The sequence below is a fragment of the Meleagris gallopavo genome, chromosome 19 (genome assembly GCF_905368555.1).
Source record: "Meleagris gallopavo chromosome 19, MGAL_WU_HG_1.1, whole genome shotgun sequence".
Lineage (NCBI taxonomy): Eukaryota > Metazoa > Chordata > Aves > Galliformes > Phasianidae > Meleagris > Meleagris gallopavo.
In genome coordinates, this window is record NC_139422.1 from 5,634,727 (window position 1) to 5,651,952 (window position 17,226).

The window sequence follows — 17,226 nt, forward strand, 5'->3', positions numbered from 1 at the left end:
TACTTGAAACATAAATTTACCCAGCGTTTACTGCATGCTGTGATTGCTGCTGCTTTATCACAGCTTCACAGGTTGGGACTGCAAGTGATTAAAGTTGTAAGTGACAGCTGCTGGCCTAACCTCTCTCCTGTGTGTTGCTGTTGATGTCTGTACTGCCAGGCTAGGTGAGTCTAAATCTCAAAGTATCCAGCATAGCAAGACTCGAGTGTTACTGCTTGGAGCACCTTCAGCCTGTGAAAAAGCTATTTGCAGGCTGCTGATGCCAAGCAGTGATGATTTTAGACTTCTTTCAGAACAGTGTGTGCTGTGACTTTGAGCTGTTCAGATAAACTGGTGTAGCTGTGCGTTAATACTGACTCCAGTGTCTGACAGTGGAAAGGAGTATTTCTGAAGTTGAGACAACTTCTGGAGAGCACCTAGCTGTGGTTACCAAGCAAGCTGGCTTCCACAGGTGGCTTTTCAGTATTTTTACTGGGTGTTTTTTGTCTTTTCTTTCTCTTGCCCCTTTTTTCCCCATGCTCAGCTGTTCCAGTTATCCAGTTGTAATGCTGACCATTATGATACTATCATGATACATAGGTGAGATCTTGAGCTGTGTTTTATCTGTTGAGAGAGAGGTGCTCCCAGTATTTCAGCTGGCAGCCAGATCTTTGGCATCACTATCCTTTCCTCCTATGCACTGCCTGAACAGAAATGACTCCCCAGCTCACTCAGTTGTTGACTGTAAAGCACTGATGGACTGGCAGTTTGAATCACAGCTGTTGAGTTGGTGTTCCTGTAACTACAAAGCCTGGGAATTCTTGTGGCCTGTCACTGCACCAGTTGGTAGCAGTTCTTGAAGATGGATATGTGGAGTTGAAAATAGATCTTTCTGCACAAAGCAATACGTGGTGAATCACAAGATCTTCATGATCACACTTAATGTCGTTCTTTAAATAGGACAGCATTACTTCATGATTTAATGAGTTTGTCCTGCAAATTTTCATGTTTTAATCTTTCTCCAAGTGTGTTATGGAAAGCTTTTAACATTAAGCTATCTAGTCGACAACTCTACCCATGAAAATCCATACTTTTTTGCTATTTAAATGTGCTTTTGTGAGGAGATGATGTGCTGGGGCAGTTGCAGGTCTGTGCATCTATTGCACAGTGACGTACTCTTTGTACTTACTCTACAGAAGCATGGAGCTTGAGCACTGCTTTCTGCAGTCCAGAGCTCTGCATTGCAGAGTTGATGCTATTCTATGGTGTTTCATATGCAGTCCACAAAGAAGTGCATAGCAGTATTTTCCAGTTAGCAACATGTCTTCATTGGCTCTAAATTGCATCTCTGTATGCTGTCAGCGTATCTTGGGCTCTTTGCCTCTCCTGTTGTCACAAAAGCACCAGAAGTCTGCATCTGTTATCCTGCTGCACCTATAAAACCTGACTCTCAAACTGGAGCTGACAGCTGTTCCATCTGTTGTTGACCTCTGCTCATTCACGTGAATACGTGCCGTGTTCCTCGAGAGCTGATGTAATCTGTCCAATAAATGCAGCTTAGCCTGGGGCCTTCACTTACATGGTTTGTGATTGAAACACGTGCATTTGCAATGAGAAGTGATTAGTGTGACTTCCCATTTCACTTATAAATTATGACTGAGCCATGAGTGACAGAGAATACGGCTTAGCTGTTGAACAGCAGCGGAAGTGTTTTAACAAGATGCAGCGATTCTCAGACCCAGGGCTGCTCCAAGAAAATTCATCCCCTGTGGAGTACTTTCTGACATGAGCCCTGCCTTCAGCTGATCTGAGCGACTTTGAGGTAGTGTCAGGTGGCACTGCCCTTGTGGCAGCACTAAAGCAGCAGTATGCAGTTGGCTACAGACAGGTGAGCGTTAGAGGAAGGCTCTGTACTCTAGAGCGTGTACATGTGACACTGAGTGATCTCCTTGAATTGCCTTTGTAAGAGGTTGACTACCCCAGCCTAGGGATTATCCAATACGTAGTAAGACAGAGTAGCACTCCTCAGAGCAACCAGCAGGCTGTGGGGATAAAGCTTTAAATCTGGAAGTCCCCAAGTCCTAATTTTGATTGCTTACCTACCTTGTAGACAAGCACCAGGAAAAACACTTTCAATTTTTTGATGGATTTTTGTCTTCTCTTGACAGCTGCCATTAACCTAGCAAAGCTGAAGCTTTTCAGGCATTACTATGTTATGGTAAGTTTAAAACAAAACAAAAAAAAAAAAATACAAGCAAAACCCAAACAAATCCAGCTGCTGTGTACCTATGCATACAGAACACTTGGAAGCCCTTCCAGCTTTTTGCTGGATTACTTGTTTGAAGCTGCTATAACTCATGAATGGGGTGGAAATGTTGACAGTTCTGTGGCAGTGCTGTGCTTTGGCATCCTAGCCAACTGGGTTACAGACCTCAAAGCAACTTCCCTTCTTTTCCAAGTAGTTGCATCCTTCTATCTTTTAAATTGGTTCCAGCTATCTGTAATGCTTCCTAATTTCCTCTGGAGACAGCTCGAGCTGCCAGTTGAATTGATGGGCTTGAATAAAGTACAATAAACTTGGTAAAAACCAAACTTGGGAGCAAATGGTGCCTTGAGATGCATGCATACAGCTTCTTATTAAGTCAGTGGGAGCCTTGAGCATACCTCCCAAGAGAGTGTATCCTCCTTAATGATTTCCAGTGGTCTCATTTCAGACTCTAAGAAGCATTAAGAGTAATACATTACAGTAGTGATTCTTGAATTCTACAAAATCCAAATGCTTAAAGCATTTTCCTGATGCAACTTAAATATGTTAGTAGCAGCTTGAGTCATTTGGATGTTCAACAAACTGCAGAGCCCTCAGCCTATATCTTCCTTGTTTATCGAAGGAGCATAATAGGGCTAATCTGACATAATGAGGTGTCTAGGAACTGCTTAAGCTATTTCTCTGGAAAAATAGGTTCAGTCAGGATGGTGCTATTGTTCTCACTCACAGATTGTGTGTTTCCTTCCCACAGATTGTGTGTTACATTTACTTCACACAAATCATTGCAATTCTCATAAAGATTGCTGTTCCATTCCAGTGGAAATGGCTGTACCAGGTATTTGTCAATAACGGAAAATACATTCATCCCTTTATTTTATTTTTTTCTTATTAATCTGTAAAAATAACCACACCAAACCAAATCCTTAATTTGTTTTTCATGTTGTGGTAGAACGTATCAAAGCTCAATGATGCATTCTGCTTCTCCTCATTAATATCACCAATCATTCCTGGTGGCAGGAGTGGATTTTTTTAGTTCTGTTTGACCAGCAAGACTGCTGGATTATACATGAGATGTCTGAAAGTAATTGCTTTATTGATTTTTAGTCTTTCAATTTAAAAATGTCTGAAGGAAATTAATCAAGAACATAGAAGAGGGGAAAAAAATACTCAGGTTTGCCCTGTGTAATTGAGGCCCTGGGGAGCCAGTGAAATAGACTTTCGCTTTTCCATTTACAGGCTTTATTTGCCTAGTGACTTTTAAATACTTGGTTTCTTAACATATAATCCAAGTAACTGTGCAGGTAGTCTTTGGAATATATTAACTGTTGAAAATACCAAACAACTTCAGGATTTTTTTTTTCCTTGGCTTTTAAGTCTTGCTGAACATGTCTAGGGTTGGCACTGGATTTAAAGCGATGGGGAAGTTTAGAAGAAGAAAGAGCTTGACAGCCTTTAGCCTGGGATTAATGATAACAGAATAAAAATTGCTTTTTTATTTCTGCTATGACACAGGCTTCTTGGCCATTCAATCTTGAACCTTATGAGCGAGGAGAAATGTTTTATGACCATGAAGAATTACAGGACTGAATTTCAATCTTGTGTCTTACTTGCAGCTGCTGAATGAAATGGCCACGCTGGTGTTCTTTGTCCTCACTGGGTACAAGTTCCGTCCAGCATCAGATAACCCTTACCTGCAGCTTTCTCAAGATGATGAGGACGATTTGGAGATGGAAGCTGTGTAAGAACCTCCTTTTACAACCTCCTCCTTTTACTGCTGAATGTAAACGAGCATGACATAAGGCCGCTTTGGCTTAGAAGTTCAATCTAAAGATCTGCAAAAACTTATTTTAAGTGACACTGTGCTGAGGAGATGGGGATTTTTAGCAATGCTCCTCAGTGTTCCATTCCTTGCTACAAACCATGAGGCACCACAAATGCAGTAGGACCGAGTTAGTGAGGATAAACTACAAAGTAGGACTCAATCCCTGTCATTTCTATTTTTCTGAGGGCTTATTCAAAAACTTTTTTTTATATAATAGAAACTTCCAGTACGCTGCAGTTCTTAGGGCAGTGTTGAGTATAGTTATAATTGCCACACCATTACCTCAGTAGGAACAGAACCAGCCTAATCTCATGGTAGTTATGCATTTCATGCATAATTGCAATTCACATTCAGACTCAGAAGTCTGTTCTTGAGAGTTTCATTTCAGCTTTGCTAGTATCCTTTACCTGATTTTGAGTAGAATATCTCAACACTCCTCTTATTTTTATTGCAGGGGCAAAAAAGTCAGAATGTGTTTGCTGCCCTCATAGTTAGGTCAGCAAGAAGTGCAGCTTGCTGGGGAATTGCTACAGGGATAGGTTTGTGAGGTGGGATCTGCTTGCAGTGTTATGCAGGGACTTTTAATTCTCTGAAATGTCTCTAGTAACAGATCTTACTGCCAAATGCTTACTTTTGCATTGGGTCTGTAAAAATCTGTCTTTGTTAAAAGCTGAATCCAAGTAGTAGGCAGTGACTGTAAAATTATTTAATGCTTAAAGGTGTTTAAATGGTTTCAGTTTGGGTGCTGGTAAGCAAATGTCTGCATTAGGAAGTTTCAATCTGAGCTGAAAGATGTGCAGGATTTCTTATTGTCCAGAAACAAGCTCCCCCAAGATTGCCTGTTAAACTGAAATCAAACTTTACATTGTGTATTTAATGGGCATTTACTTGTTTGCTTATTTTTTTTGTCCTAATAACAAGCAACCTTGCACATACAGTGGTTTCACTGGATTGGAGACATTATCCAGTTTCAGAGAGACTGCCAGGAGCAAGCCTAAAGAAGTTTAGTGAACGAATGGAGTGATTTATTTCTTGCAGTAGGGGTACAGATGTTACTTGAGGATAGAATTCTGTGAGCCTCTTCCTAGTAAGGCGTTTTGTGCTTTTACATTTGGAGTTTCCACTGTTGTGCCTTGTGGGTTGTTCCCTTAGCCTTGCTGGAATTGTTCTCATCTGATTCACTGTGAGTTTTAATCCATGTGGGCACTTGGCAGAGGATGATCTCTAAGTGTCTTGTGCTCTCTCCCTTGGCTGCATCAGGGAGGTTAAGTTTACACGTGTTTGAAAAGCGTGGTTTACACACCTGCTCTAATAAATGAAGCACTGCAGTGCAAGTGTATTAAATTTCTTGTTGATTTGATCTTGTTGGTCTTATTTTTGCTTTTATAAATATTAAATGTTGTTTCTGTGGGGAAAAAACATCAAGGCTTTATTTGAGCAAGTGACTAAGTGCCTGAGTGCATCCTGAGTAACCACTGTATGAGTGTTTTGTCTTTCATGTGATAAATACTGACTTCTTCCTAGACATTATGGTGGTGGGTTTTTTCTAACTTAAATTTTTAATCTTTTTTTTTTTTAAACACTTGCTGCATTTAGCTACTTGAGACTCAATATAAGCAACAGAGGGGAGAGCTCAAAGGTCACCATGCCTGATTTCCAGACTTGCTCTTCTTCCAGCAAGAAGAAAGATCCTTTTAAGTGCAGCTCTTTAGTTTAATGCCAGTTTTCATGCAATGCAAACTGTACAAAGCTCTGTCTGGCAGGAAATGTAAATATTGCAAAGGACAGTGTTGCAGTCTGCAGGGTTTAAAAAAAAATAAAACCTGAGGACTAAGTGCCTGTGACAGAGGCACAAATCTTCCCTCTGTAGTAGCATTTGAGAATGTTTTATAAATAGCAGTGAAGGTGACTTGTAAAAGATTTCAAAGTCTTTTTTTTCCCCTCCAACTAACGTTCTCTATCTTGGGAGAAAGCATCCATAACTGTTACAGGACTTTACTTTCAATTATACCAGGCTCAATAGAAGCTGCCCTGGTGGAGGAGAGAGGATGACTAAACCTGAACTAAGGACCAGTTCTTTTTCAAATAGGGTCAATAGCCATTCATCATCAACAAAGTGCCTTTCTGTGTATTCTGTGTTGGGCAGCCTCTCGAGCCTGTTCTGTCAGTATGTGGGCTTGTTGCTGACAGTTTGTTAGACTGAAGTACTCTGTCTGAAAAGGTGCAGCCACACTTGGCAGAAACAGTTGTCAGGCTTCCAGTCCTAATGCCATTTCTGGGACATGGACACAAAAAAAATTAACTGTACAGTAGATGAAGTCGGGTAAGGAAGGGGAGAGGAAGCAGTTCAGTGGTTCTTTTTTTACTCCTGCAGTAAGCTATTTCATTAGCTTAATAATCACTGCTTTAGGTGTTAGGTACCAAAGAGCTCTTCTGCAATCTGAGTTGAGATCATGTTCGTAAATCTGTGTGGGGTTAAGATATTTCCACTGAATGAGGGATTGCAGGGATAACTGTTGATGCTCACCTGAGTAAATCCATTTTGCTGAGTGCATGGAGACTGACTGTATTTTCTTAACACCCCAACCAGCCTCAACATAGTGAACCATTGTGGTAATGCTGACCTACCTTTGCTTGTGCCCTGGGATCTGGAGTTTCTCCCTGTGTCATGAGACAGCCTGTTCTGAGACTTGAAGTCCTGATGGGTTGCTTTGCTCTGCCTTCTCTCTGTTTGTGCTTCGTGGCAGACTGATTCATGATGTTCTTTGTTGGAAGTGATTTTCTTTCCCTCTGACAGCCACAAAAGTTGTCTCTGGAGAGATGGTTTAGTGGGAAGGGTTTGTTGCATTTTAGCAATGACTGAAATGCAGAAATGCAGTTCAGCAAAGTGTTCAGTTGGGGAATGTTTCCCTGCAGTATTGCAGGTCAGAGCAGGAGTTCTGAGACTGCTCAGAGTGTTAGAACGAGAATTGCAGTGATCTTGACCATAGTGCTGTTAGCTTTATTTCATGGGCTTTGGAACACGTTGTCTGGACTAATTTTGAGAGGGAAGAGAATTTCTCATTGTACATGAGCAGTCAGACAAAATCAGGCCTTAAGATCTGCACTGCTCACTTGTCATAAGACAAGAACAGCACTTACCAGGTGAGCAGCCTTTAACTGCTGAGGGATCCACCCAGCTCCCAAAGTCTCATTATCTATCTGTTTGTCTCATCCCTCCTGAACATAGGAAGTGGGTCATTCCCTTTTGACTGTAATCTCTGATGCTTTGTCATCTTCTTGATACATAACTTGTAACTGTTTTAAAATACAGTGCTAAAATCTAGACGGTGTGCCTGGTGGAATCTTACTTGTGAGTCAAGTGTTAGCACTGCTTTGGTGTCAAGCATGAGCAAAACATCTATTTATGTATCCCAGTATGATGCTGTTGAATCGTTTTGGCAGTGGCTCATTTCTTGGTTTGTAGACCATTGTAATCTTAAGCTTGCCCCTGAAGAATCAGCACTTAGTTCCTTTTTCTGTACTTACGAAGCCAGTTATTTCTGAAGAGTAAACTTCATAGTTGTTTTTCTGCATTGTCCTGTAATTTTCAGACCATTAATTACTTCAGTTTGCCAGAACCTTCCAGTGTTCTAGTCCTGTTCTCAAATATGTGGCTCTTAGTATCTTCTGCAGATTTAATAAGCAAGTTCTCTATTCCATTACTCAGGCAATTACTGAAAATATTGAGTAGAAGTGAACCCAGGACAGCCCTCTCTGGAACCACACTCAGTGTTCTTTCATTTTTGACAGGAAACCATTAAGTACATCTCAATGCATGTTTTTCCAATTAGTTATGCCTCCATGTTGATAGTTTTGTCTAGCTCATGTTTCCCAAGATTTTTCCTATGTGACTGTGGGAAAGCTATTGTAATTGAGGAGAACTTATGAGACCTATCTGTTCTTTGTTCTGAAAAGCATGATGTGATCTCTTCTAGGCAAATGTTTACTTAGTCCATCCTCTTTAAGCAGCCTGTTTTTCTCCCTTTTTTTATTTTGGTAGGGAATAAAATTGGTATTCGATCTATGCTCTTCTGGCTCTTCCTGTTCCCTTAAATGCAGGCTTATCTAGACCCACTCTGAAGACTCTTAACCACTGATGGTCCCAGTCGTGTCACCACTAAGAATCACAGGATGTACTGATTTTTGTTTGGGTCAATTATTCTTAGAGTACATAAACAAAAGCTGATATCTAATGTGGGACTAAGAGTGATATCAGAAGAGTGTTTTTGAAGATTATTTCTCCTCCAGGGTAATGCTGTAAAGATGCTGTTAGCTATTTTGTTCAGATATTCTTACATGGTAAACAGCAGGTGAAAGCACGTAAATACTGACAGCAGCAGAGTCAAACAGGGCAGTTTTATGTATGCTTCCAGGCATCCCTTGTGAATGCACTGTTACTTCCAGCATCCACAACAACCTTTGCAGAGCATCTGTAGGAAAAAATATGTGCGGAATGAGAATCATGCTGTGCAAAATAATGGAGCAAATGTCTGGTGTGCGTGAATAGCCTGTTTTGTGTGCTCAGGGAGGAAGACACGGAGTTGAAGAGCTTGTTGGATAGCCGGGGTAGTTCTGAGAGTAGTGGTGCTGTTCTGGCTGGATAAACAGATGAATTTGCTTGGTGTTAGAACAGTATTACATGGCTTTGTAGTTCACTAGTCAGATTGCCATGACAAATACAGACTTAAAATGGCCTGGGTTGAAAAGGACCACAATACTCATCTAGCTTCAACTCCCTGTAGTGTGCAGGTCACCAACCAGCAGCCCAGGCTGCCCAGAGCCACATCCAGCCTGGCCTTGGATGCCTGCAGGGATGGGGCATCCACAGCCTCCTTGGGCAACCTGTTCCAGTGCCTCACCACCCTCTGGGTGGAAAAACTTCCTCCTAATATCCAACCTAAACCTCCCCTGTCTCAGTTTAAAACCATTCCCCCTTGTCATATCACTGTCCTTCACTTGGATTGTATAACTGGAATGACCTCTCATGCTTTGTTGCTGTTCATTAAGTGGTTTTGCTCTGAAAGGAGCTGGTGTGCGTTAAGATAGTGATGATTACTTGCGGCAGCATCTGTGATGTGTGAACTTGTAGAATACATTGTTTGAGTTTAAAAAACATGTCAAATGCATGAGCAAGTCTAGTGCACAGAGCTAAGGGTGTTCAGCTATACAGTAAAAGTTTCCAGGCAAGCTGCTCAAGCTTTAGCATATAAACAACTGGTGTCGGGGTAACAACCCCATACATCTTCAAATATAAGCAAATATTGTAATGCTTATTCCATTGCAGTGTCTCTAATACTGTCTCAATAGGGTATTTCCTAGCATGAGAGAAATAATTGGATGATGCTGTGGGTTCATATAAAGAAACTTCCAAGCTGAGTGCTGTATAGATCTTGTCTATTACTAGCCCATCATCATTGCATCTGCTCCACCATAAGAAGCAGCTTTTTAACTATGGAGCTGCACTCATTCTACTGGTACAAATGTGCTAAATGTTTGTTTTTGATGCTACATCTAGACACCTCCTCTGAATGGGAAGCTGTGAGTCAGCCTACATTTGTCTATTTTAATGGCAGATGGGGAGTCATGAGACTCACTACCCATCAGTGGTGTGTCCAGGGTGATACCTGGTCTGCAAAATGGTAGCAGTAAGAAATAGAGAACATCCAGACTGGTAGATCTGGGTAGAGGCATTTAGGAGAAGTGTTATTTGATATGTGCAGGAAAAGCATGGGCTGTTGATGAAATTGATGTTACAGCTCAAGTTCTTTGCTGACGTTTCTTCCTTCTCTTCCAGGGTGACAACTTCTGGAGTAATGGAGGGCATGAAGAAGGTCAAGAAAGTGGTGAATGGTTCAGCAGAGCCACGGGGCGAGTGGGAAAGCACAGCATGATGGACTGGACTAAGGCAGCACTTTCACAGAAACTTTTTTAATTTATTAATATTACTTTCAGTGGAAAGGGAGCATTTAGCACTTCCCAACACTGAAACTGCAGAGTGGGGTGTGTCAAGGGGGAGCAAAGCAGTGCAGAAATCTAACTATTCCTCTGATCATAAAAAAAAAAAAAGACATCTCTGGTACCTGCAAGGAGTGTGAAGCTTTCTTAGGGGTTTTGGGCAGCTTATTCTTTTTTCCCCTTTCTGGATCAGTTTGGTATTCTGAATTATTTGCAGTTGCATTCTTCAGAATGTGCAAGTCTAATGTGAAGGGAGACCTTTAGTGTGTATGTAAAGTATATATTTTATATAATGTGCATTTATGTATTCACACACCTGCTAAGTAACATGTATGCTGGGAAATGCGAAGTGTCACAGGAGGTGGGGAAAAGAAGAGATGTAAGTATTCTTTTTATATAAACTCTCCTTTTGGCTTGGACAAAATATTGCAAAGCAAATGAGTTGAAACAACTGCAGTTATTTAAGACTAAGTGGGCTATTGGATCAGGTGACTTCCTCCAGTCTTCACATCAGTTGGGACGTTGATAAGTGTCTTGTCTAATTTGTGCAGGCTTTTACTTGAATATGTCAGGTTTTCAAATGTATTGCTACGTAGGAAGCAAGCGACTGTTTTCCATTAAAAGCACTAACTTGTAGCACAATAAGTGTTAATGTAGATTCTCCACTGCTAATAGGATTCTCTTGATTTGCACCCACCTGACAAGAAATACACAAGGTGTAGGACTGTTGCCTACTTTTTAGGGGTCTGCTGTGCTATCTTAAACATGGAATTTCAAGCCATGACCCAGAGTACTTTGTTCTACATTCTAAAATACTTCCAAGGTTTTTCAGGAGATACTCCCTGGTACAGTGTAAGAGTACCAGAATCTTCAGTGGAAGTCAAACCAGCAAATGTACTGCAGCGTAAATCTCTGGTTCTCCATTGTCCTGAGTTGCTTTGCCACTCTGGATGGCTACACATACCTCCCTGTCCGTGTAGAGCAGTGGCACTGCTGTTTGAGATGAGCTGAACTGGTTGGAATGGTATTGCTGTCAAAACCAGGCAACTGCAATTCCCAGTCATAAGTGGTTTTTATTTTTGTTTTCAGAAAAGGAGTGAATTATGGCTGGAATACACAAGTCTTAACTATCAACTGCAAATCTGCAGTGTGACCTTTAGTCATATTACAAATGCTGTGTGTGTTCATCTCTAGAGTTCTGGTGTTGCTAGAAAGGCACATTGGTGCTTGTAGCTGTAGTAGTGAGGCATTGTTAGTTTGTAGGATAGGAGGATAGGAGTGGTTCACTGGTGTAACAAGGATGAGTTCTAAGAAAAATAAATGGAGTATAACTCACTGACCCAATGAAGCCTTAATCTTTATGTAGAGCTGTTAAGATGTACCTGTTGAGTAAAGTGCTCCTGTCAGTAACAGGGATAGGCATCTTCATAGAGCTACAGATGTGCCAACATCTCTTAAAGCAAATTCTCAAATGAGCTTTTTTCTCTTTTGACTTGAAGGGACTACATTTCCGGGGGTACAACTGATGGAAGGAAGGACTTCCATGACTGCTTTTTCTCATTCTTTAACTTAAGAGAGTGGGATTTTTATTTTGTGGAGTTGTTGTTTTGTTTGTTGAAATGGTGAACCACTTCTTCCTTAGTCTTCAGTGTGGGTTGTAGAGCTTTTAGCCAGAAGTCTGTACCAAGACTATTTTCTCTGACTGCAACTTCTTTTTCCCGGTGTTCATTTTATTCATCGTGGAAGTAATAGAAATTAATCCACCTGCTTTGATACCTGGAACTGTTTTCTCTACAGATAAAGCATAAGAATAACCCTCTTATCTTGGTGCAGAGTCCTCTATTTTCCTCCTTGGCTTGTAACTACACAATAATTACAGCAGTGATGGTTTGGCTTTTGCTGTCACTGTTTTGCAAAGATACAGTTCAAGTGAAAACAGAGCCTATGCCACAAGAAAGGCTGTTACGTGATCGATGAGCCTTCTAGACCTTCTGTATGAAAACTTCTTTTGCATATTTCGTAGCTGAGACTTGAGAAATTGAACTAGAAACAAACAGAGGCAGCCCTAGAACATCGTATGGTTAAGTACCTGAAAATTGGATCCTCTCGTTCTTTGCACAGCTGCTCTGTCCCTGGGGAAGGATCACTGTCTGTACCCAGAGGGCTGCTGTGCCAGACTGTGAGCCTTGTTCAGAGTTGTCTGCTGAAGTCCTAGGGTCAGTTGGCACGGAGGGATGTAAGAGATGAGCACTTACTATCAGGAGCAGGAGTGCAATAATGCATTGTTAATGTGGACGTGATGATGTCTTAGAACCTGTTAATGTAATTTCTGAATGAAATTAGAAAATGTGGCATTTCACTTCCAAAATGTTGGTGGCTGTGCTGGGGTCCTGGTGTGTGCTGAGCTGGTTCTGACAGCTGGTTCTTTGTACTTCAGCATCATGAATCACTGATAGAACAAATGCTTTTACCTTCATCTCTGGTTTCTTTGTTTGTTTGCTTTTTTGCTGAAGTTGAATCAAATGTAGTTATGTCCACCAACGCCCTGCTTTCATAGTCAGAGGCCAAAAAAGCAGTGAATTCTTTTTGTCTTGGCACAAAAATTGATGGTAGCCCTCTGAAAGTGTTCTTAAAAGAGCTGGTTCCAAGTTCAGACCTGAGCCTTAGCAGTCAGCTGTACAATCAGCTTCAGCTGGCATTTGGTGCAGGATTCTGGCCAGCACGACAGCAGTGACTAGTCAGCCCTATTCATTAACAAGGAAACAAAACATGGGTGAGCAAGTCAAAAAAACAGTGATATGTTTTTTTAGTGCAGCCATTTCCAAAGTGAATTTCCACTTTTCAGTGTAGAAGTCCTCAGAGCAGGTTGAAAAAATGTGTCCCTGTAGTGTTGCATGATTAGACAGTGGCTGGGATGTTGGAGGATAGAGAGAGCATCTCTCTCTCAAAGCAGCTGTGCTTTGTGCACAGCATGGAGTGTGCTGTGCCACAGAGCATCAGAGGGAGGGCTGCTCCCTCCCCCTTCCTCCCAGAGCAAGCCCACATCTGCATGACTTCCCATTGCTAGTGAAAAGCAGCAGCTTAGGAGCTCACCAGGCAGGATTATCACAGTGCTCACCTTTCAGATGCTGAGTGTGCCTGTCTGGCAGGAAGCTCTGCCCTTCACAGGCAGGGGAAGTAGAAGAGCTGCTCATGGCTGTACAGATCAGCCTGGGATAGAGCCTTACTTTCCTGTCTGCCTCCAATTGAAGTGAACAGCCAAAGCAGTCGCTGAGTACAGCAGTGTAGCTGACAGGGGTCCTGGGCAGGGAGCCCTGCTGCAATTCTGAATAAATGGTTGTGAATGCATTCGCACGCACTGCTGCTGTGGGGTACTCGGCATCCTCCACAGAGAGGAACAAGACTGGTTCACTCTTGAGTTGTAATGCAGCCCCAGTAAATCCCTATTGATGGTGACATGCAGATGCCTCTGCGCATTCCTCCTTCCTGCTCTGACTTTTCAGCAAGCTGTCTTCCATAGGAAGCCTCCTTGCAGCGCAGCTGCCAGGCTCTTGCATTCTTCAGACTTGAAAATATTTTCCTTGATGTTCATCAAGAGAAGTATTAAAAGAAAGGAAGACATAATGGGGTCATCTGGAACGTTGCTACTGTTTCCTCAAAACATAGCAGTTCTGGTTGAAGAAGCCACATGCTGTCCTATTAAGCTGCTCTTTAATGTTGTCATCTAACTCAGCGTGTCATGATCTGTACAGCACATTGTTCAGTGTTTCTCTCCAGCTGAGTGCCCTGTTCCTGGATTTCCACGCTGGCATACCCTGGGAGCATGTTGTAAAAATTTGCTGCATTGCAGTATTTTGTCTTGGAGCTTGTAACGTGGAAGATGTATTTTTCTAAGCTAGGTGGTGGACTCTCTGTAGCATGAGTGTGCATCCACCTTGTGTTGCTAAGTACTGTAACATTCCTTCTGGACATAAAGAGGACGTGTCCTAATCGCTCCAGCATGCACTGGAGTCCAATGGAAGACTCTTAATGTGTTAACACTTCTTATTCCTTATGGTACACTTCTCTTAAAGAGGAGAAATGCAGGCAGAACAGCGGCAAACAAACAGACAAGGTGTGTGTCTGTTTGAAAATTGCCCAGCTGCATTAGAAGCAAATACTGGGTATTTGTAGGTTCTGTTGAGCTCTATGAGAACTGAAGTTGCATAGCTGTTACAAAATCAGGTAAATGTGCAGGTATTGAAGGAAGCACTTGCTCCTTCAGTCTGCCTGCTTTGTCTCCTTCAGTTTGACTTGTAACAATAGCTAACAGACTACTGTTACTTTAAAGCAAATGTGTTTTATTGATTCTACCTTCTGACCTCCAATTCAATCATTAAACACTTCCCCATTTTTCACTTCTGTAAAAAGCATGGAGATGTGGTCTGCAGTGGGAGGGAGGTACGGTGATGTGTGAAGCATAACTGGGCTTAAACTGTCCCAAACCTGTGCCCTTGTAACTTCAGTACCTGAATGTTTCATGAGAGCTGAGGTGGTGCCCCCAGGGGCACTCGACCAACATTTCTGTGTGCTCCCTGGGGCTGACTGCTTGATCAGTTTAATCTGGTTTTTCTTGTAGCCACTGGGTACGATGCTGTTTTGGCTTATTAATCACTTTTACTTAGAGATACATAGAAAGCTGTGCATTTTTTTTCCACCCCTGTGTAGTTTTATGCTTGGAAATTGCAACGATCCTGTAAGAACTCCATGTGATGTGTACTTGCAAGTGGGTGGAACAGGGTAAGATAAAATACTGAGATGTTACACTTGTGTAAATTGATGGAACCAGAAGAAAATTGCTGAGGAAGAAAGGCACTCCTTGTAGGTTGACTGGCTTAAGAACCCACTTATGTTCTGACTGCTGCAATCCTGTAGAAAGGACAATTCTAAATAAATATCTCCCTGTGGGATTTCACCTGGTGTTCTGCTCTCTGTGTAATGAAGTAGAGCCTGACCTCCATGTTATCAGCAGCACTTCCTCCTGTAGCTAGGATACCCGAGCGTGGGGCTGGGACCTGTTCCTTCAAAACAGAGGATGGGTCTAAATGGCTTTCCTTTCCCTTCAGTCCTATTAATAATTAATTCTAGATCCTCTTGTGTCATTAAGCAGCTTTAGGGCACCTTGTACAATGTAGCTCTGAATTCATTTAGTAAATGATCTCCAAAAGAGCTCAGAGACTTTATTGTACAGTAAGGTCCTCTTCCAGGGTTTTTGGTGACCTATAAATAGCCTTTTCTTCTGTTCTTGTTCAGATGCACAAATAACTTTTTTTCAGTATTTTTTTAAGCTTTATTAAAAGAACAGCAAGCAGTATTTTGAGAGAAGCAAAGTAGATATAAATCAGGATGGTCTGTGCAACTTGGCTTCCCTGCTGTGATGCAAATGTATAAAATAAAGATTGAATGACTAGAAAGCTGAATGCATCTTGTTTTCTGCTTCTGAATTGCTAGTAACCAAGATGACCTTTTGATTTCAGAGCCTTTTTTCCCCATGCCTGACCTCCAGTTGCAGCTGTTAAGTTACCATGGGTACAGGGCCAAATCATAAAACAGCTGTATACCTGTAATGGATGGGAGAAGCTCTTTGTTCCTGGGCTGCTGCAGGTGTTCCCTGAGCTGCCTTCTCCTCAAGCAGAAGGCCTTCCATTACCATTACCCTTGTGGAAGAGGGAGCTGTTTGATTTAGGCTGAAGTCAGGGTACCTGGGGACTTCTCCAGTTGTTCCCTTTGTGAGATGTCAGTTCTGACCATGCATTTTTAGTTCTACAGACTGGCTGTGCTGGCAGGCATGAGGTCTGCAATGTTTCTATGAAGTGCTCTTCCTAACAATCCACCACCTGCCTCAAAGCATATGCCCCTCATCTCAGAATGTAGGTCTTCAAAATGTTTCTTACACTTTATTTTATAGTTCTCAAGCTACCGTGCAGGGGTAATGCCAGAAATAGATGTGTTCTCTGCACTGCAAAGCCCAAACAGGCAGTTCTGCATTGCCTCAAGCCTTTGGGTGGGTGGTGTTTTACCATGGAACTGAACTGTAAGAAGGACATGGTTCTTGGACTAAATAGCCTGCTGTAGAGTAAAACAAGCCTTATATCATGGGGATGGCTGATTGTTCCACTGGGACAGTCTGCATCTGTCTCATGCAGGTAGTTCTTGGATGCTTGCTTTCTCCAAACTGCACATCTGCTTTATCAGTTGTACGTTTGGCCCCTTGCAGTGGCAGCATCCAAACTCATCTCTGCTGCACTGCACAGGGCTCCAGTGGAGCTGGTTGTACTGGACCCAAAATGGCTCAGCTGTAATGACAGGCAAAATGCTAGCACAGGGGTGTGTAATGTAGGGCTGCGTGGCAGAAGGGCTCACTTGAGCTTGAAACTAAGGGTAGGATATACAAAAAGAATCCTGATCTGGCTGCTCTCTCAAAGTGAGAGGGAGCCTCTCGTTGTAACAGCTCCTGGTAGTTATGGTCAATTGCAAGCAGGGCCCATCTGGTAGACTTGTACAGGGGCAAAAATAACCAATGCTGGAGCCCCAGTAAAGCTTTCCTGAATATGTTGTGTTTATATCCAGGCTTCTAGGTATTCCTCTGACCAGAGGAGGTAAATGGTTCCACCTGCTTTAAGGGTTTTGTTAGCATCTGAAATTCTGAGCTGCCTTGATCATTTGCTGCTTCTTGCTGCAATCCAGGCTGCCTGCTGTCAGTGCTCAAGCTCTAGCAAGGTTATCTTCATGACTGCAAAGATCTGCCTTCTCTTTAAATCCTGTTTTTGCCGCCTTTTGCCTTCTGACTGACAGACTCTAATGAGCAGGACTGTGCTGTAGTGCCCCGTATGGTGAGTGGTCAATAAAAACAAATTGCTTTGAACAGAGAGGTAATGCAGCAACTTGTGTTTGGCACAGTTGATCCCGATAGTGGGGTCCTCAGTTAGGAGCTGAAGACTTTTGTGTGTCTTAATAAGAAATGCATGTCATCCATTCCTTCTCTCCATTCCTGTCCATGGAACTAAGTGCACTTTGGGTGACACTGCTTTCTTGTGACTGTTCTCCCACATGGAATATTTCTGCTGGGATGGTCGAAACACAGTTCATAAGATCACTCCTGTCATCTTATCAGAAAGAGCTG

The 17,226-nt window shown here is 42.2% G+C and overlaps 1 protein-coding gene across 4 annotated transcripts in view; it reads left to right on the forward strand.

The window, feature by feature from the left end:
* GPR107 (G protein-coupled receptor 107) overlaps nucleotides 1-15,523 on the forward strand; it is a 41,232-nt gene extending 25,709 nt beyond the window's left edge. For 3 of the 4 annotated variants that reach the window (XM_085239638.1, XM_003211260.5, XM_085239639.1), the window contains 4 exons: nucleotides 2,148-2,197; nucleotides 2,997-3,080; nucleotides 3,859-3,983; nucleotides 9,904-15,523. In XM_085239638.1, the coding sequence (XP_085095764.1) occupies nucleotides 2,148-2,197; nucleotides 2,997-3,080; nucleotides 3,859-3,983; nucleotides 9,904-10,000 (356 nt within the window). In that variant the 3' untranslated portion in view covers nucleotides 10,001-15,523. The remainder of the gene's footprint in view (nucleotides 1-2,147; nucleotides 2,198-2,996; nucleotides 3,081-3,858; nucleotides 3,984-9,903) is intronic. The other variant, XM_085239640.1, reaches the window with a different exon arrangement.
* The last annotated feature ends 1,703 nt before the right edge of the window (nucleotides 15,524-17,226 follow it).